This window comes from Tamandua tetradactyla, chromosome 6 (genome assembly GCF_023851605.1).
Source record: "Tamandua tetradactyla isolate mTamTet1 chromosome 6, mTamTet1.pri, whole genome shotgun sequence".
NCBI classification, from domain to species: domain Eukaryota; kingdom Metazoa; phylum Chordata; class Mammalia; order Pilosa; family Myrmecophagidae; genus Tamandua; species Tamandua tetradactyla.
In genome coordinates this window covers 27,351,499-27,373,257 of record NC_135332.1, presented here as the reverse complement: position 1 = coordinate 27,373,257, position 21,759 = coordinate 27,351,499, and the positions used below count along the sequence as shown (strand labels likewise).

Below are 21,759 nucleotides of genomic sequence, written 5' to 3'. Positions count from 1 at the left end.
TCATGGAGCTGTTAGAAATCCGAATGCCTGGACCAGTCCTACATCAATAAAATCAGCATTTCTGGAGGTGGCAATCAGATGATTACAATATATGACCTAGACTGAGAACCACTGTGTTTGGAAGACACAGAAGTAATCTCCAGACCAAAGTTGAAACATGTGATGGGCACATCACTGCCCTCCCCTTTCCCACACAGCCCCAACCGCAATCAGCAAACCCTATTTGAACTGCAGGCCTTGAGTCAGGAATTCAGCCACCCTTAACATAGCAAGCTCCCATCCTTACCTAAATCGAATGAACCACCATCCTTCTCTGCAAAGAGAAGAAGAAAAATCTCAGAGAGTCTCCAGATCACCCGATGATATTCTCTTCCCAGTGGTGAGGGTGGAAGGCCCTCAATGCCCATGCCAGGGAGCCTGCATCCTCATCATTGCATGTAAATGGCAAAGCACGATGTTTACAGGCCCCTTCCCATATCCTTTGTGATGAGCATTTTTTTTAAACTTTTTTTATTAATTAAAAAAAAAGAAACAAACAAAACATTTAGATATCATTCCAGTCTACATATATAATCAGTAATTCTTAATATCATCACATAGTTGCATATTAATCATTTCTTAGTACATTTGCATCGATTTAGAAAAAGAAATAAAAGGACAACAGAAAAAGAAATAAAATGGTAATAGAGAAAAAAAAGACTATACGTACCATATCCCTTATCCCTCACTTTCATTTACCACTATTTCAAACTGAATTTATTTTAACATTTGTTCCCCCTATTATTTATTTTTATTCCATATGTTCTACTCTTCTGTTGATATAGTAGCTAAAAGGAGCATCAGACATAAGGTTTTGTGATGAGCATTTTTAGGATTATTCCTAGATGATTGAAGAACAAACCGAGGCCCAGAGCAGGAGCAACATGCCACCAGCCACCCAGCAAATTTGGATCAGGATTGCAGGATGGAACGGCAACCCATCCTGACTCTTGTCAGCCTCTGTTATGGCATGACAGTCACTCTCTTGAGCAAGCAAGACTGTGCAGGACCATACCTGCAAATTCTACAACTTCAAGGAGTTTCTGCTCTATGTGCATCTCTCAATATCCCTTCCCAAGGGCCTAAAAGACAGTGCAGCTCCTCTGGGCTCCAGGGAAAGGCCATGAAATCCTAGGGAAAGCCATGTTCAGAACCATAGGAACATTCTAGTCTCATCCCTTCATTTTTTTAAAAATCCTATACTTACTTATTTCTCCTTAGAGAATTTATATTTTTGTTCAGTAATGTACTTTTTTTTTTAATTGGAGTTGTATGGTTAGTGACAAATCATGCAGAAAATATAGAATTCCCATATACTACCTCAAACACAGTTTTTCTTATTATTAATACTTTGTATTAGTTGGTTAACTTTATTAAAATTTATGAAACAATATTACTATAATTATACTATTAACTATAACCCATAGTTTACATTAGCTCACATTTTCTGCTGTACAATCCTATGTTTTTTTTTAGTCTAGTAACATATACAATCTAAAATTCCTCTTTTAGCCATATTTAAGTATATCACGCTATCTTCCATTACCAAAACTTTTCCATCACCCCAAACGGAAATTCTGTACCAATTAAGCATTAACTTCCCATTGCCTTCTCCAACTCTGCCCTGCTAATCTGTATTCTTGTTTCTAACTCTACAAATGTGTTTATTCTAATTATTTCATATCAGTGAGCTCATACAATATTTTTCCTTTTATAGTTGATTTCATTCAACATTATGTCTTCAAACTTCATTATGTTGTAGCATGCAACAGCACTTCAATTCTTATGGATAAATAATATTCCATTGTATGACTAGACACCATTTTGTTTATCCATTCATCAGTTGATGGGAACTGGGTTACTTCCATCTTTTGGCTGTTGTGAATAATTCTGCTATGAATATCAGTGTGCAAATATCTGTTCGAGTATCTGCTTTCAACTCTTTGGAGTACATAGAAGTGGGATTGCAAGGTCATACGGTTGTTCTGTAATTAACTTTCTGAGGAGCTGCCAAACCGTTGCCCCCAGCAGCGGCTACACCATTTTACATTTCCACCAACAATGAATGAGCATTTCTATTTCATCACATCCTCTCCTACATTTACTATTTTTTATTTTGTTTTATTTTTAATAGTAGCCATTCTAGTGGTGGGAAATAGTATCTCATTGTTGGTTTGATTTCCATTTCCCAAATGGATAAGGATGTTAAGCACCTTTTCAAGAGCTTATTATACATTTCAATATTTTTTTAAATTACTGAGACTTGTTTTGTGACATAACATGTGATCTATCCTGGAAATGATCCCTGTGCACTAGAGAAGAATGTGTAGTCTTCTGTTGTTGGGTAAAGTGCCATATTCATATACACATCTCTTAGGTCAGGTTGGTTTATAGTATCATTCAAGTCTTTCATTTCCTTATTGATCTTCTGTCCAGAAGTTCTATCCAGTTGAAAGTGGTATTTGAAGTCTCCTACTGTTAAGGTAAAACCATTTACTAATCTTTTTTCATCCCTCATAACAGTTTTTTACTTAGAGTTTATTTTATTTTATATTAATATAGCTACTCCAGCTCTCTTAAGGTTACTATTTCCATGGTATATTTTATTCCATCCTTTCATCCTTAACAACCTGTGTCTTTGAATTTAACGTGTGTCTCCTATAAACCAAATACAGCTGCCATGCTTTTTTATCCATTCTGCCATTCTCTGCCTTTTGACAGGAGAGTTTAATCCATTTACATTTAAGTAGCAGGGCTTTCTTTTGTAATTTTGCTATTTTGTCTTTGTAAGTCTTATGCCTCTTTGTCCTTCATTTCTTCATTAATGCCTACTTTCATATTTATTAATTTGTTGTACTGTAACATATTTAGTCTCTTCTCATTTTTTTCAGTATATTTTTCATATATTTTCTTGTGATTATCATGAGGCTTAAATCTAACCTTCTAAATCAATAACAATCATGTTTTATTTTGATACCAACTTAACTTCAATAGCATTCCTTTACCCCTCTGTACCCCCATCTTTGCTGTATTTGTTACAAATTATATCTTTATACACTTGTCATGGTCAGGTTCATGTGTCAACTTGGCCAAGTGGTGGTACCTGTTTGTATGGTTGGGCAAGTGCTGGCCTGTCTGTTGTGATGAGGACATTTCATAGAATTAAATCATGATCATGTCAGCTACATCGACAGCTGATTACATTTGTAATCAGCCAAAGGGGAGTGTCTTCTGCAATGAGTAATGCTTAATTTGATCCCTGGAAGCCTTTTTAAGGAGGACTCAGAAGAGACAGGCTCTTCCTGTCTTGGCTGGTGAGCCTCTCCTGTGGAGTTCATCCAGACCCTCCATCGGAATTGTCGGCTTCACAGCCTGCCCTGCAGATTTTGGATTCTGTGTTCCCGTCGTCACATGAGACACTTCCATAAATTTTATATTTGCGAGTGTTTCCTGTTGATTCTGTTTCTCTAGAGAACCCTAACTAATACAACATTGAATGTTCAAAACCATAAGTTATCATTGCTTGTTATGAATTTGCATTTTAGAACCCATAAGAAGTAAAAGTGGAATTACACACCCAAAAAATTATAACAGTACTAACACTTATAATTACCCATGCAAAAGGTTACTTTTGCAGTGGGCTTTATTTCTTAATGCCTCTTCGATCTATTGTCTAATGTCATTTCCTTTCAGTCTGAAGAACTCCCTTTTTAGCATTGCTTTTTTGGCAGAGCTAATGGTGATGAACTCCCTCAGCTTTTCTTTATTTGGGAATGTCTTAATCTCTTCCTCATTTTTGACAGTCTCATTGGATATAAAATTCTTGGTTGGCAATTTTTTTTTCAGGACTTTAAATATTTCAGCCCCCTGACCTCTTGCCTCCATGGTTTCTGAACTATTTCCTTGTCCTTGGCATTTGAAAATTTGACTACTATGTGTTTGGAGTTGGTTCTCTTTAATTTATCTTATTTGGGATTCATTGGGATTCTTGAATGTGCAAATTCATATTTTTTGTTAAAGCCTTAGCTGTCTTCAAGTGCTTCTGCCTGCAGGGCAAGTTCTGAGGGGGTGAGCCAAAGATGAGTTTCCTTGTTCAGACTTTAAGGATCCCACTTTAGGGATTGGCACCAACATACAGGCACAACAGTATGTGCATAGGATTTAGTCTTTTCCCTCCATAATAAGGCCAGGGAAACACAAGGGGAGCACACACTGGCTCCACATCACACCTGCCAGAAAGCGGGGAGGGCAGAGAAGGGGCCAGCAAGGGCACCAGTTGCTGCAACCCTTTAACTATTTTCTGGAGTTCTGAGGAAGATGGCTTTGCCAATTTTTACAATGCCACCATCTTGGTCCTGTGTTCTCACCACTTCACTGTAAAGTCACATAAATAATGGCTCAGGAAGCTATAGAACCTGGGAGCGACAGAACAGGAATTAAATGCCAAGACAGTCTGGCTTTTTCTGCAGTCCAGGGCTTTTTCTGCAGTCAATGCTATTGTGTGAGGACTGGCCAGGTAATTAAATTGTGCTTCCTCAGTCAACAAGCCCCTGATGAGGCTGAGATTACAGGATCTGGCTTAAAGCAAGTTAAAGTTATCCTGGGAGGGCCTGGTAGACTTGGCTGACATACAATGCAGTCTGCTTCTCCACCTGCTGGACTTCTGCCCTCACCATTGTTCCCACCTGGAGCCTTCTACCACATTCTCATCCCAGCAACTCTATAATTGCAGGCCACTTGTGGCCTCTTTTTAAAAATAATTTCCTTGCCCATCCTAGAACAAAGAACAGGAGACCCAGATCACTCACCTTCCGGAAAGGATTTTGTTTTGCCTGAGAAACAAATCCCTAAACAAGTGGAAAAAAAAGAAAGACCAGCTGTCAGAAAGACCAGTCATCTCTTTTTAATTTCCTCTTTACAGCCCCCCTCCCCCAATCTCCATACCCTGCCCCTTAAAAAAAATACTGGGAAGACTGCAGTGGAAGTTAACACCCCTAGGGAAGGACTTGTTATGATGAGGCAAATCCTGGATCAGAAGGAACCCACATCCTTCTTCCCATTCCTAAATCCTCCCTTCCCCCTGGGAGGCCCTTTCTTACCTCCAAGTTGAGGGGCCCCATTTGGGGCAAAGCCAGCCTGATCCACCCCCACCCCCACGCAAGTGCTCAGGGTCCACCCCCACACCACCCCGCCCCACCAGGTCTTGCTTACTCATCCTATTCTCGCTGTCGAAGACAAGCTGCATTATTTGATATCCCAAGACCCACTTGGCGGGGATGGTCACTTCCCTTTTGTGCTAGGAGAAAGGAGCTGACATTAATCAGAGTCCCTGGGGGCTTTACCTAGTTATCTTGCCTGATCTTCCGAGCAATCCCAGGAAGTAGTGATTTTTGCCCCCATTTCCCAGAGGTGAGAACTGATGCTCAGAGAGGGTAAGCACATGATCCATTCTCACAGCTAAAAAGAGTGGGAAAGCCAAGATTTGAGCCCACATCTGACTCCAAAATTCTTGTGGTTTCCACTATCCATTGACAAATGTTTACTGAGGACCTGCTTTGTTCCAGACACTGTGACTCCTGCCTCCTGCCTTCTGCCTCCTGGAAAGGGAGACAGACAATGAAAAGGCAAACACACACACACACACACACACACACACACACACAACAGCACTCAGGAACCTATAAACATTGGGAAGCACTATGAAGAAAAAGAAAAGGCATCATTACAGCATGATAGGAGAGGAGTTCCTTAATGGTGCCACAGACCCTTTCCCAGAGCAAAGAGGGTAAAGATAGCTCAAGAAGCCCAGGGAGAGCTCTGAAGAGCCTGGAGAGGGGCAGGCATCCCCTGACCTGTGCAGATGGGTGGGGGCCAATTCCCCTATCCCTGACTCCTGGAAACCTAACCTTTCGTTCAAATTCAAACCAGCTCTGGCTGAAAAACTTATACTGACGATTGTTCTTCAAGGTTTCCTCAGCTGTGGTCTCCAGAGTTTTTGTCACCAGATACAGATCTTCTTTCCTCGCCTGAATTGATTGGAATGAAGAGGGCAGCTTCGCCTTCAGCTTCCTGGAAGGAGTAAAGGGGGATGAGAGTTTAGGATCTCAGGGGCTCCGTTCTGCAGAGACACCCCTCCACCTCCATCAGCTAGTTCCAATTTGGGATTAATTGCTTCTGAGGCTGGAAAATCAGGGAACTTCACACCCTCATCACAGATCCCCTTACCCACCGCTGGAAATGGGTGCAAAGTGCGAAGGGAAGTAAATAGCTTTTATGGAAGGCTGTGAAGTACCAACACTGTGTGAGAGGCTTCTGTCATCATTTTACCCCTGCTGTTACCTGTGGTGTAGGCACAACCCTGTCATGTAGGCAGGATTCCACCCATTTGTCATATGAGGAAATTGAATCTTAGAGACAGGTTGTGAATGGTCCAAGCTCATACAACTAATAAGTGGAAAGTTGGAATTCAAACAAGTCCATAGGAATTCAAAGTATGTGGCTTTCCCACACACTGAGCTAGAGCTCTGCCCAGCTCAAGATATCCCCTTCTCTGAGAAGGGATTCCAGCTCTGCCCACCTTTGGTGCCTTGGGCTCCACAAGGCATCTCTGATTCCACAGAGAAATTCATTTCGTGATTTAAAACAGCTTTATGGTACTTTTCTTATGTGTAACTAAAATATCCTTAAGGAAGACATACGTCCCTGCTCACTGATGACCTTTCCTTACCTATAAATTGCCCTCACCCATCGTATGCATACATACTCACCCTAGAGACAACAGACATTCTAGAAGAGAATGAGGTCTCTTCAAAAAAACTCAGAAAGTTAACTCATTATTATAACAATTATAAATATATATGACCTAACAGCAGAGCCCCAAAATATATGAAGCAAATATTGACAGACTTGAAGGGAAAAACAGATGGTTCAGCATTAATAGCAGGAGACTTCAAACATCACTTTCAACTGGATAGAGCTTCTGGACAGAAGATCAATAAGGAAATGAAAGACTTGAATGATACTATAAACCAACCTGACCTAAGAGATGTGTATAGAGCACTTTACCCAACAACAGAAGACTACACATTCTTCTCTAGTGCACAGGGATCATTTCCAGGATAGATCACGTTATGTCACAAAATAAGTCTCAACAAGTTAAAAAAATATTGAAATGTATAATGCATCTCCTCTGAAAACAATGGAATGAAGCTAGAAATCAGTAACAGAGGGAGAACTTGAAAATTCAAAAACATGTAGAAATTGCACATATATTCTTAAATAACCAATGAGTCAAAGAAGAAATCACAAGGGAAATTAGGAGATATCTTGATGGGCAAATGAAAATGAAAACACAGCTCATCAAAACTTATGGGAAGCAGCAAGGGCAGTGCTGGGAGGGAAATTTATAGCTCTAAATGCTTACATTAAAAAAGAAAAGGGGGGCAGGCTATAGTGGCTCAGCAGGCAGAGTATTTGCCTGCCATGCCAGAGACCTGGGTTTGATTCCAGTGCCTGCCCATGCAAAAAAAAAAAAAGGAAGGAGAGGACTGTGTGATTGTGAAAACCTTGTGTCTAATGCTTCTTTCATCCAAGGTATAAGGACTGATGAGTAAAAAAATATATGGATAAAAAAAATAATGGAGGGGATAAGGGGTAAAATAAATTGGGTAGATTGAAATAATAGTGGTCAATGAGAGGCAGGAGTACGGGTATGGGATGTTGTGCTGGTTTAAATCTGTGGTATACCCTAGAAAAACCATGTCTTTTAATCCTCATTCAATATTGATTAGGTGGGAGCTTTCTGATTATCCATGGAGATGTGACCCACTCAATTGTGGGCGGTAACTTTTTTTTTTTTTTTTGAATTTTTTTTTTATTAATTAAAAAAAGAATTAACAAAACAATTAGAAATCATTCCAATCTACATGTACAATCAGTAATTCTTAATAACATCACATAGTTGCATATTCATCATTTCTTAGTACATTTGCATCGATTTAGAAAAAGAAATAAAAAGACAACAGAATAAGAATTAAAACAGTAATAGAAAGAAAAAAAAACAAAAAAAACAAAAACAAAAAACCTATACCTCACATGCAGCTTCATTCAGTGTTTTAACATAATTGCATTACAATTGGGTAGTACTGTGCTGTCCATTTCTGAGTTTTTATATCCAGTCCTGTTGTACAGTCTGTATCCCTTCATCTCCAATTATCCCTTCTCTTTTTTTTTTTTTTTAATTAACGGAAAAAAAGAAATTAACCCAACATTTAGAGATCATACCATTCTACACATGCAATCATTAATTCTTAACATCATCACATAGATGCATGATCATCATTTCTTAGTACATTTGCATTGGTTTAGAAGAACTAGCAACATAACCGAAAAAGATATAGAATGTTAATATAGAGAAAAAAATAAAAGTAATAATAGTAAAATCAAAACAAAACAAAACAAAACAAAAACCTATAGCTCAGATGCAGCTTCATTCAGTGTTTTAACATGATTACTTTACAATTAGGTATTATTGTGCTGTCCATTTTTGAGTTTTTGTGGGCGGTAACTTTTGATTAGATGGTTTCCATGAAGATGTGTCTCCACCCATTCAAGGTGGGATTGCTTATTGGAGCCCTTTAAGAAGGAACCATTTTGGAAAAGGCTTTAGAGCTCATACAGCCAGAGACCTTTGGAGATGAAGAAGTAAAATGCCCCCATGGAGTTTCAAGAAGCATGGAGAGAAAGCTAGCAGATGTCGCCATGTACACCATGTGCTTTTCCAGTTGAGAGAGAAACCCTGAACGTCATCAGCCTTCTTGAACCAAGATATGTTTCCCTGGATGCCTTAGATTGGGCATTTCTATAGCCTTGCTTGAATTTGGACATTTTCACAGCCTTAGAACATGTGAACTAGCAACTTAATAAATTCCTCTTTTTAAAAGCTGTTCCTTTTCTGGTATATCATATTCTAGCAGCTTGCAAACCAGAACAGATGTATAAGTTTTTCCTTTTTTCTTTTTATTTCTTTTCTGGAGTAATGCAAATGTTCTAAAAATGATCATGGTGATGAATACAAACCTATGTGATGATATTGTAAACCATTGATTGTATACCATGTATGGAATGTATGTGTGTGAAGATGTCTCAATAAAAATATTTTTAAAAAAGGGAGGGGGGAGGAATTGGGAAACAGAATGGGCTGAGTGAGTCTGTCAAGACTCCAGCAGGGACAAGAGGCCACACCCAGGAAAGTGCCTGCCCCAGCAGCTAGCTTGGGATGTCAGCCCCCTCAGCTCCAAAGCCCAGAGCTTACTTGGGGAACCCAGAAGCCAGTAAACTTGCTTTCCCTGCTCATAGAGATCATCCAGTTAGTGCACAGATCCTACTGCTCGCCTTTCCATAGGGAGGCCTAGAGCCCTACGAGTGCATGGACACAGAGGCAGGGATGAAGAAGCAAGTCATGCAGCACCCCATGCCTGTACATCCATGTCCTGATAACCTGTAAACCATGCCCTGATCTGCATCCTGGTGCCAGGCTGTGCCCCAAACCCTGTGCCATGCCTAGATGGCAGGCATTTCAAGGTTGGCTGTGGGCAGGGGTAGTTGACATACCCAGTTCCACAGCCCAAGGTCATTCCAAGAAAAAGCCTGAGGGCCACCAGTCCCAACAGGCCCACAAGCAGAATTTCCACCAAGGTACACACTGTTCACCCCCCAGCCCCAGGGTTGGCAGCTTTCAGCACATACATGAACCAGCAGACCTGGCTAGAATTGCACCAGGTCTCCAAACAGTTCAGCCAGCTGCCGCAGTCAGGGAGAGAGGGGACCTGAAGGGAAGAGGAGGCCCAAGAGCGCCATCTTCTGGGACGAAACAGAAAGTGCAGTCTGGCAAACTGCTTATCTGTCTAACTTCCAACAGATCCTCAAGTAGAGTTGCATCCACTGCTTGAGGTCTGGGCCTTGGTTCGGCGGGGAATCACTGACTAACCAAGTGCAAAAGGAGACCTTCAATGCAAACCCAAACAAATAAAAAATCTTAGATGACTGAGGGAAACCAACTTTCAAAATAACCCTATCAAGAGGATCAAATGCCTTAAAGTCAATAGAAAATCACAAAGCATATGAAGATGCAGGCAGATATGGCCCAGCCAAATTACCAAATTAAATCAAGAAAGGAAATACAGACTTTAGAACAATTAATCAAAGATGTTCGAACAAATCCCCTAAATAAATTCAATGGGTTGGCTAATATCATAAAAGCTATCAAGAAGACACTAGAAGAGCATAAAGAAGAATTTGAAAGAATAAGTACAAAAAATAGCAGTTATCACAGAGATAATAGATACCAAATTTAAAATATACTTGAGACACACAACAGTGGATTTGAAGAGGTATAAGAAAGAATAAGTGAATTACAGGACAGAACAATTGAATTTGAATGCACAAAAGAACAAATGGCAAAAAAGATGGAAAAATTTGAATTGGACCTCAGGGAAATGATGAACAACAGAAAGTGCACAAATATAAAAATCATCAGTGTCCCAGAAGAAGGGAAGAGTAAAAGACTAGGAAAATTAGTTGAGGAGATAATGAGGGAAAACTTCCCAACACTAATAAAAGTCATAAATATGAAAATCAAAGAATCCCGATGAACCCCAAATAGAATAAATTCAACTGGCCTACTCCATGACACATACTAATAAGTCTGTCAAATGTTGAAGAGAAGCAGAAAGTCCTGAAAGTGGCAAAAGAAAAGAAACTCACTATCATACTAAGGAAACCACATAAGACTGAGTTTGGACTACTCAACAGGCAAATATTTTAGATCCTGAAAGAAAAAGATTTCCAGCCAAGAATTCTTTATCCAACCAAGTTATCCTTCAAAAGTGAGAGAGATTAAATTTTTCACAGACAAAGCCTGAGAGAATTTGTCAAAAAGTGCCAGGCCCTACAAGAAGTACACAAAGGAGTTCTGTTGGCTGAAAAAAAAACCAAAAAAGACAGGAGAGGGAGGTCTGAAGAAGGGCCCAGAATTGAAGAGTACCAGTAATGGTAACTTAAAGGATAAAAAGAGAGAGATCTGACAAATAAAAACTAAAGGATAAGATGATAGATTCAAGAAATGCCTTTACATGCCAGAGGACCTGGGTTCGATTCCCGGTGCCTGCCCATGTTAAAAAAAAAAAAAAGAAATGCCTTTATAGTAAAAACTTTGAGTGTTAATGGACTTACACTTACCAATTAAAAGATACATTGGCAGAATGGATTAAGAAATATGATCCATCCATGTGCTGCTTACAAGAGACTCATCTTAGATCCAAGGATACAAATAGACTGAAAATGAAAGGATGGAAAAAAGATGTTCCATGCAAGGTGTAACCAAAAGAAAGCAGGAGGAGATATACTAATATCAGGCAAAATAGACTTTAAATGCAAAGATGTCATAAGAGACATAGAAGGATACTACATATTAATAAAAGGGACAATTCACCAAGAAGAAATAATAATCATAAATGTCCATGTTCTCAATCAAAGAGCTCCAAAGTATATGAGGCAAACATTGGCAAAACCGAAGGGGATACCCACTAGAATGGCCATTATCAAAAAAACAGAAAACGATAAGTGCTGGAAAGGATGTAGAGAAAGAGGCACACTTATCCACTGTTGGTGGGAATGTCAAATGGTACAACCGCTCTAGAAGGCAGTTTGGCGGGTCCTCAGGAAGTTAAGTATAGAATTGCCATATGACCCGGCAATACCATTGCTAGTATCTACTCAGCAGACATGAGGGCAAGGACACAAATGGACATTTGCATACTAATGTTTATAGCAGCATTATTTACAATTGCAAAGAGATGGAAACAGCCAGAATGTCCATCAACAGACGAGTGGCTAAACAAGCTATGGTATATACATACGATGGAATAATATACAGCTGTAAGAGAGAATAAAGTTATGAAGTATGTAACAGCATGGATGGACCTTGAGGACATTACGTTGAGTGAGATTAGCCAGAAACAAAAGGACAAATACTGTATGGTCTCACTGATATGAACTAACATTGACAAATGAACTTGGAGAATAGTTAAGAACAGAGGTCATCAGGAGATAAAAATAGGGTAATTGGAATTGAAGGGATACAGATTGTACAACAGGACTGTGTTAGTTAGATTCAGTTGTCAACTTGGCCAGGTGAGCATTACTAGTCTTGTTGCTGCGGACATAAGCCAAGCGGTACGTGAAACTCATCTGTTGCCAATTACATCTGCAGTCAGCTAGGAGGCGTATCTGCTGCAATGAGTGACGTTTGACTTAATTGGCTGGTGCTTAAATGAGAGATTGCAATGCAGCACTGCCAAGCAGCTCAGCATTCCTCATCTCAGCACTCGCAGCTCAGCCCAGGCCTTTGGAGATGCAGAAAGAAGTCACCCTGGGGAAAGTTGTTGGAACCCAGGGGCCTGGAGAGACCAGCAGAAACCATCTTGTGCCTTCCACGTAAGAACCTCAGTGGAAAGTTAGCTGCCTTTCCTCTGAAGAACCAACAAAATAAATCCCCTTTTATTAAGAGCCAATCCATCTCTGGTGTGTTGCATTCCAGCAGCTAGCAAACTAGAACAAGGACTGATTGTAAAAATTCAGAAATGGATAGCACAATACTACCTAGCTGTAATACAATAATATTAAAACACTGAGTGAAGCTGAATGTGAGAATGATAGAGGGAGGAGGCCTGGGGGCACAAATGAAATCCGAAGGAAAGATAGACGATAAAGACTGAGATGGCATAATCTAGGAATGCCTAGAGTGTATAATGATAGTGACTAAATGTGCAAATTTAAAAATGTTTTTGCATGAGGAAGAACAAAGGAATGTCAATACTGCAGGGTGTTGAAAATAGAGGTTAATTAATATTTTAAAACTTTAACTTATGTGTGAGACTAAAGCAAAAAATGTTTATTTGGTACAAAATTTGTATATATATATATATTTTTTTTTAATATGGGCAGGCACCGGGAATCAAACCCGGGTCCTCTGGCATGGCAGGCAAGCGTCTTTGCCTGCTGAGCCACCGTGGCCCCAAAATTTATATTTTGACTAGTGTATTTCCTAATATAATTTATGTAGACAGTTTAATTGAACACTATAAGTACATGGAACCTTGAGTAGGGCATGAGATTTTGTAGGTTTGTCCAGAATGACACCGCGATAAATCCCAGAGTGATTTGAACAGTGAATAAAACAGTATTCACAAAGTCCCCTTGGGAGAATGGTGAGAAAGGGGGAAAATTCAGCTTCCCCAAGTGGAGAATTCTTGATATTCTCACAAGCAATGGGGACAACCAAAGCAATAGGCTGCGCCCCCAATCTTGGGGTTTGTTCATATGAAACTTAACCCCACAAAGGATAGGCTAAGCCTACTTAAAATTAGGCCTAAGAGTCACCCCCAAGAGAACCTCTTTTGTTTCTCAAATGTGGCCTCTCTCTGTCAGCCAACACGACATGCAAACTCACTGCCCTCCTGCTCTCTACTTGGGACATGACTCCCAGGGGTGTGGACCTTCCTGGCAACGTGGGACAGAAATCCTAGAATGAGCTGGGACTCAGCACCAAGGGAATGAGAAAACCTCGACTGAAAGGGGGAAGAGAGAAAATAAAGTGTCAGTGGCTGAGAGATTCCAAACACAGTCAAGAGGTTATCCTGGAGGTTATTCTTAAGCATTAAATAGCTATCACCTTTTTAGTTAAGGTGTAATGGAGAGGCTGGAGGGAAGTACCTCAAACTGTAGACCTGTGTGCCAGTAGCCATGTTTCTTGAAGATGATTGCATAATGATATATCTTTCGCAATGTGACTGCATGATTGTGAAAACCTTGTGTCTGATGCTTCTTTATCTACTTTATGGATAGATGAGTAAAACATATGGATTAAAAATAAATAAATAATGGGGAAACAAATGTTAAATTTAGTAGATTGAAATGCTAGTGATCAATGAAAGGGAGGGGTAAGGGTTATGGTATATATGAATTTTTTTCTGTTTTCTTTTTATTTCTTTTTTTCTGAATTGATGCAAATGTTCTAAGAAATGATCATGATGATGAATATACAACTATGTGATGATATTGTGAATTACTGATTATATATGTAGAATGGAATGATCATATGGTAAGAATTTTGTATGTTGGTATGTTTAATAAATAAAATAAAGTAAAAAAAAAAACAAAACTGATGGGGTAATAAAAGTTTCAACAACACCAGAGGGATATTTCAATATACTACTCTCCTCTGTAGATAGAAAAACCAGACACAGGCTCAACAAGGAAATACAGAACTCAAACAGTTTGATAAATGAATTAGACCTAACAGACATATATAGATGATTACACCCCAAAACACCAGAATACACATTCTTCTCTAGTGTTAAAGGAATGTTATCTAGGATAGATTATATGCTGGGGCACAAAACAGGTCTTTATAAATTTTAAAAGACTGAAATTATTCAAAGCATTTTCTCTGATCACAATGGAATGAAGCTGGAAATCAATAACCACCAAAGAACGAGAATTTTCACAAATATATAGAGATAAAGAATACACCCTTAAACAATCAGTGGGTAAAAGAATAAATTATTAGAGAAACTGGTAAATATCTGGAGACAAACAAAAATGAAAATACAACATATCAGAACTTATGGAATACAGCAAAGGCAGTGCTGAAAAGAAAATTTATTGCCCTAAATGCCTATATTAAAAAAGAAGAAAGAGAAAAAAAATCAAGGACTTAACTGCCCACCTGGAGGAACTAGAGAAAGAACAGCAAATTAGCCCAAAAGCAAATGGAAAACAAGAAATAACAAAGATTAAAGCAGAAATAAATGAATTGGAGAAAAACAACAAGAAAAAAAATACAATAGAAAGAATAAATAAAGCCAAAAGTTGGCTCTTTAAGAAAATCAGAACAATCGATGGACCCCTGGCTAGGCTGACAAGGAAAAAGAGAGAGAGGATACAAATAAACAAAATCAGAAATGAGAGGGGGTTGTTACCATGGACCCTGAAGAAATTTTAAAAAGTCATAAGAGGTCACTATGAACATCTATATGCCAACAAACTAGACAACTTAGATGAAATGGACAAATTCCTATAAACACTCAAACAACCTACCCTGACTTGAGAAGAAACAGAAGATCTCAATAAACCAATCACAAGTAAAGAGAGTCAATCAGTCATCAAAAATCTTCCTACAAAATAAAATCCAGGGCCATTTGACTTCAAAGGGGAATTTTCTCAAACATTCCAAAAAGAATTAACACCAATCCTGCTCAAACTTTTCAAAAAAATTTAGGAAAAAGGAACACTACTAACTCATTTTAAGAAGTTAACGTCATTCTAATACCAAAACCGGGTAAAGATCCTACAAGAAAGGAAACTACAGGCCAATCCCTTAATAAACATAGCTGTAAAAATTCTCAACAAAATGCTAGCAAATTGAATCTAACAATACATTAAAAGAATTATACTCCACAACCAAAGGGGGATTGATTGATGCTGAAAAAGCATTCAACAAAATTCAGCATCCTTTTCTGATAAAAATACTTCAAAAGGTAGGAATAAAGGAAATTTCCTGAATATGATAAAGGGCATATATGAAAAATCCATAGCCAGCATCATACTCAATGGGGAGAGACTGAAAGCCTTCTCCCTAGGACCAGGAACAAGACAAAGATGCCCTCCACCACAACCATTATTCAACACTGAACCAGAAGTTCTAGCTAGAACAATCAGGCAGGAAAAAGAAATAAAAGGAATCCAAATTAGAAAGGAAGAAGTAAAACTTTCATTATTTGCAGATGGCATGATACTATATTTGGAAAATCCTGAGAAATCTATGATAAAGCTACTTGAGCTAATAAACAAATTGAGCAAAGTAGCAGGATACAAAAATCAGTTATGTTTCTAAACACAAGCAATGACCTAACCGAGGAGGCAATTAAAGAAAAAATTTCATTAAAAAGCACAACTAAAAGAATCAAGTATCTTAGAAGATACTTAACCAGGGATGTAAAGGATCTGTACATGGAGAACTACAAAACATTGTTAAAAGAAATCAAAGATCTAAATAGGTGGAAAGACATTCCCTGCTCATGGATAGGAAGGTTAAAGTAGTTAAGATGTCAGTTCTACTCAAATTAATCTACAGATTCAACACAATACCCATCAAAATCCAACAACTGACTTTGAAGACTTAGAAAAGATAGTTATCAAATTCATTTGGAAGAGAAATAGACCTTTTAGCGCTAAAAATGTCCTAGAAAATATGAACAAAGTAGGAGGACTAACATTCCCTGATTTTAAAGCTTATTACAAAGCCACAGTGGTCAAAACAACATGGTACTGGTCCAAAGACAGACGTATTGAACAGTGGAATCTAATCAAGTGTGTGGAGATAGACCACCAAATCTATGGCCAATTGATTTTTGACAAGGCCCCCAAATCACTGAACTGGGACAAAATAGTCTTTTCAATAAATGGCCATGAGAGAACTGGATATCAATAGCCAAAAGAATGAAAGAAGACCCTTACCTCACACTCATACAAAAATTAATTCAAAGCAGATCAAAGACCTAAATATAAGAGCCAGTACCACAAAACCTGTAGAAGAAAATATAGGGAAACATCTTCAAGACTTAGCGTATTCATTTGCTAATGCTGCCAGAATGCAATACATTACAAATGGAACAGCTTTCATAAAGGGAATTTATTACATTACAAGTTACAATTATAAGGCTGTGAAAATGTCCAAATTAAGGCACCAACAAGAGGTTACTTTCACTCAAGAAAGGATGATACCATCTGGAACACTTCTGTCAGTGGCTGAGATTTCAAGTAGAGTGGAGAGGCTCTCCTGTAAGTTATTCTTATGAATTATATAGATATCCCCTTTTTAGTTTATGGTGTACTAGAGTGGCTGGAGGGAAGTACCTCAAACTGTAGAGTTACGTTCCAGTAGCCATTTTTCTTGAAGATGGTTGTATAATGATACAGCTTTTGCAATGTAACTGTGTGATTATGAAAACCTTGTGTCTGATGCTCCTTTTATCTACAGAAAGGACAGATGAGTAAAAAATATGGATAAAAATAAACAAATAATAGGAGGAACAAATGTTAAAATAAATTGAGTAGATTGAAATACTAGTGGTCAATGACAGGGAGAGATACAGGGTATGGCACGCAGGAGCTTTTTCTTTTTTATTTCTTTTGCTGGCGAGATGCAAATGTTCAAAAAAATGATCATGGTGATGAATACACAACTATGTGATGATATTGTGAGCCACTAATTGCAACCATGTCACGAATGTTTGTATGTTTGTTTGTTGTTTACGATTTAAAAAAAAGTTTCACATACCAGGATTACTTTCCAGAAACCTACAACCACAAGATGGGTTCCTAGGCCAGATAAGTCCTGAAACCCAGAGGGGTCAGCCTCACCAAGACTATCAACAAGTTCCATCCTCGTATCCCATATTATCAACACCCCTTTCCAACATGAAAAAGTTAGAAGGAACAGAGCCGAAATACCCCCAAAGACTGGGAGAAGGATCAGAGGAGGAGGAGGAGTTATAACACAGAAGATAGGATTTAACAAATGAGTATGACAGCTGAATCATTATATTGATATTTCTTTAAGTCTCCAGTGTCTTGGAGTAGCTAGAAAGAAAAAACTAAAATTGTGGAACAATAACACATACCAAACTCTAAAATCTGTTCTATAACTAGTTGATAAAATGTATGTTGAAATTCATTGCTTTTTTATATATATTTCACAATAAAAAATGTTTTTTTAAAAAAGGGAGATCTCAAATTAATAACCTAACTTCACACCTGGAGGAACTACAAAAAGAAGAGTAAACTAAACCCAAAGCTAGCAGAAGGAAAGAAATAACAAAGATTAAAGCAGAGATAATGAAATAGAGAATAGGAAAACAAGAGGGCGAATCAACAAAATCAAAAGTTAGTTCTTAGAAAAGACAGATAAAATTGACAAATCTTTAGTTAGACTGAGAAAGAAAAAAGGAGGGTACAAGTAACTAAAATCAGAAATGAAATGGGGGTCATTACTAATGACTCCACAGAAATAACAATTTCTATAAACAATTGTACACCAACAAATTATATAACCTACAAAAAAATGGACAAATTCCTAGAGACACACAAATTACCTAAACTGAACCAAGAAGAAACAGAAGCCCTCAACAGATCAATAACAGGTTGAATCAGTATTAAAAACCTCCCAACAAAGGTGGCTTCACTGGTAAATTTTATCAAACATTAAAATAAGAATTAACCCTAATCCTACTCAAACTCTACCAAAAACTTAAAGAGGAGGAAACAATACCGAACTCTATGAAGCCAACATCACTCTAACACAAAAGCCAGATGAAGACACAAGAAAAGAAAATTCCAGGCCAATACCTTTATGAATGTAGATTCAAAACTCCTCAACAAAATACTAGCAAACTGAATCCAACAGCACATTAACAGAATTCTACACCATGATCAAGTAGGATTCATCCCAGGTATGCAAGGGTGGACTAACATAATAAAATCAATTAATGCACTACACCACATTAATAGAACAAAGGAAAAAAAAACATGATCATCTCAATTAATGCAGAAAAGGTATTTGCCAAAATCTAGCACTCTTTCTTGATAAAAACATGTAGAGAACTAAGAAAAGTGAAATAGAAGGAAATTCTTCAATATGATAAAGGGCATATATGAAAAACATCGTACTTAACATCATCCTCAATGGTGAAAGACTAAATTCTATCCTTCTAAGATCAGGAACAAGACAAGGATTCACACCACTGCTATTCAACACTGTACTGGAAGTTCTAGGCAATACAATTACGCAAAAAGAAAGAAAGGACACCCAGAATGAAAAGGAAAAAGCAAAACTTTCCCTATTTGTGGATGACATGGTCCTATATGTAGAAAATCCTGAAGCATCCAAAACAAAACTATTATAGCTAATAAATGAATGTAGCAAAGTGGCAGGGTACAAGATCAACACACAGTTAGTATTTTCTATACACTATTGAACATTTTGCAAAGGAAATCAAGAAAAAAACATTCAATTTATAATAGCAACTAAAAGTATAAAATATCTAGGAATAAACTGACCAAGGAAGTGAAGGATTTGTACATGGAACTATAAAACATTGTTGAAAGGAAAGATGAACTACATAAATGGAAGGATATTCTGTGTTCATGGATTGGAAAACTTAATATTGTTAAGAGTCAATTTTGCGAAAAGCTATCTACAAATTCAACTCAGTCCAAATCAATATTCCAACAGCCTTCTTTGCCGAATGGAAAAGCCAATTCTCAAATACATATGGAAGAGTAAGGGGCCCTGCCTCTCTCTCCAGCCAACACGACGATCAGTCTCACCACCCTCCCCCTCTCTGCATGGGACATGACTCCCAGGGATGTGGACCTTCCTGGCAACGTGGGACAGAAATCCTGGAATGAGGTGAAACTCAGCATCAAAGGACTGAGAAAAACCCTAGAATGAGCTGAGAATTAACATCAAGGGATTGAGAGAAACTTCTCGACCAAAGGGGGAAGAGTGAAATGAGACTAAGTGTCAATGGCTGAGAGATTCCAAACAGAGTCGAGAGGTTATCCTGGAGGTTATTCTTACGCATTAAGTAGATATCACCTTGTTGTTCAAGATGTAGTGGAGAGACTGGAGGGAACTGCCTGAAAATGTAGAGCTGTGTTCCAGTAGCCATGTTTCTTGATGATGATTGAACAATGATATAGCTTTCACAATGAGACTCTGTGAATGTGAAAACCTTATGTCTGATGCTCCTTTTAGCTACTATATCAACAGAAGAGTAGAACACATGGAATAAAAATAAATAATAGGGGGAACAAATGTTAAAATAAATTTAGTTTGAAATGCTAGTGGTAAATGAAAGTGAGGGGTAAGGGGTATGGTATGTATAATCTTTTTTTTCTCTGTTATCGTTTTATTTCTTTTTCTGTTGTCTTTTTATTTCTTTTTCTAAATCGATGCAAATGTTCTAAGAAATGATGAATATGCAACTATGTGATGATATTAAGAATTACTGATTGTATATGTAGAATGGAATGATATCTTAATGTTTTATTTGTTGTTAATTTTTCATTAATATAAATAAATAAATAAATAAAAAGATCCCCCCCCCCAAAAAAAGAGTAAGGGGCCCTGAATAGCCAAAACCATCCTGAAAAGGAAGAACAAAGTTGGAGGACTTACACCTCCCAACATAAAAATGTATTACAAAGCTATAGTAATCAAAACAGCATGGTACTGGTACAAGGACAGTTCCAATAGAATTGATTTGAGATTCCAAAAATAAACCCTCCTATCTATGGATAATTGATTTTTAACAAAGGTGCCAACTTCTCTCAAAGGGGAAAGCACAGTCTCTTCAACAAATGGTGCTGGGAAAACCAGCCACTCAATGCAAAAGAATCCCTACTTCATACCATATACAAAAATCAACTCTAAATGGATCAAAGACCTAAATTTATGAGGTAAAACTATAAAACTCCTATAAGATAACATTGAGGAAAATCTTCAGGACCTTGTCTTAGGTATTGGATTTTTAGACATTGGATTTGTACCATTAACGACCAGGTTTAACTTAGGGCTCATTGTGTAGTGTTGTTCCAAGGATTTTTTTTCTTAATTTTTATTCTGTTACCATAGATACAATATAACATTTCCCCTATTAATCACATTCAAAGATTTATATTTCAGTGCGGTTATTGCATTCACAATGTTGTGCTACCCTAGGAACCCTGCACATTTTAAGCCTTAACTTCACATTCCCTATCCCCACCCCACCTCCTTGTAACCTATACCCTAGATACTGACTCTATGAGTTTGCCCATTATAATTGTGCAAACTCATAGAGTCAGTATCTAGAGTATAGGTTAATCAAAAGCACAAGCAGCAAATGAAAAACAGATGGATCAGAATTCATGAAAATTAAAAACTTTTGTGCATCAAAGGACATTATCAAGAAAGTGAAAAGACATTCTATAGAATAGAAGAAAATATTTGGAAATCATATATCTGATAATGGTTAATATCAAGAATATATTAAAAAAATTTGGGCGGGCCGCGGTGGCTCAGCGGGCAAAGTGCTTGCCTGCTATGCCGGAGGACCTCGGTTCGATTCCTGGCCCTAGCCCATGTAACAAAAAACGGAAAAACAAAATACAATAAAACAAGAAAATGTTTAAAAAAAGTTGTTTCCCTTTCTTCCTTCCTTCCTTCCTTCTATCCTTCCTTCCTTCTCTCTCTGTCTTTCCTTTAAAAAAAAAAAAAAAAATTCTACAACTCAACAACAACAAGATAAACAACCCAATTAAAAAATGGACTAAGGACTTGGATAAACATTTCTCCAAAGATATATACAAATGTCCAATAAGCACATGAAAAGATGCTCAACATCATTAGCCATTAGAGAAATGCAAATTAAAACCACAATAAGATTCTAATAGAATGGCTACTACTTAAAAAATAAATAAATAAATAAGAAGGAAAATAAGTTTTGGTGAGAATGTGGTAAAATCGGAAAAAGTGTTTGGTGGTTCCTCAAAAAGTTAAATATAGAATTATTATATGACCTGGCAATCCTACTTCTAGAGAGACATACCCAAAAT

The 21,759-nt window shown here is 37.8% G+C and overlaps 1 protein-coding gene across 3 annotated transcripts in view; it reads right to left on the bottom strand.

The window, feature by feature from the left end:
* The window catches only part of GSDMB (gasdermin B), a 35,107-nt gene that overhangs the window by 2,700 nt on the left and 10,648 nt on the right, over positions 1-21,759 (bottom strand). For all 3 annotated transcript variants that reach the window (XM_077164503.1, XM_077164502.1, XM_077164504.1), the window contains 4 exons: positions 5,946-6,108; positions 5,251-5,335; positions 4,848-4,886; positions 287-313 (listed from right to left, as the gene is read on the bottom strand). In XM_077164503.1, the coding sequence (XP_077020618.1) occupies positions 287-313; positions 4,848-4,886; positions 5,251-5,335; positions 5,946-6,108 (314 nt within the window). The remainder of the gene's footprint in view (positions 1-286; positions 314-4,847; positions 4,887-5,250; positions 5,336-5,945; positions 6,109-21,759) is intronic.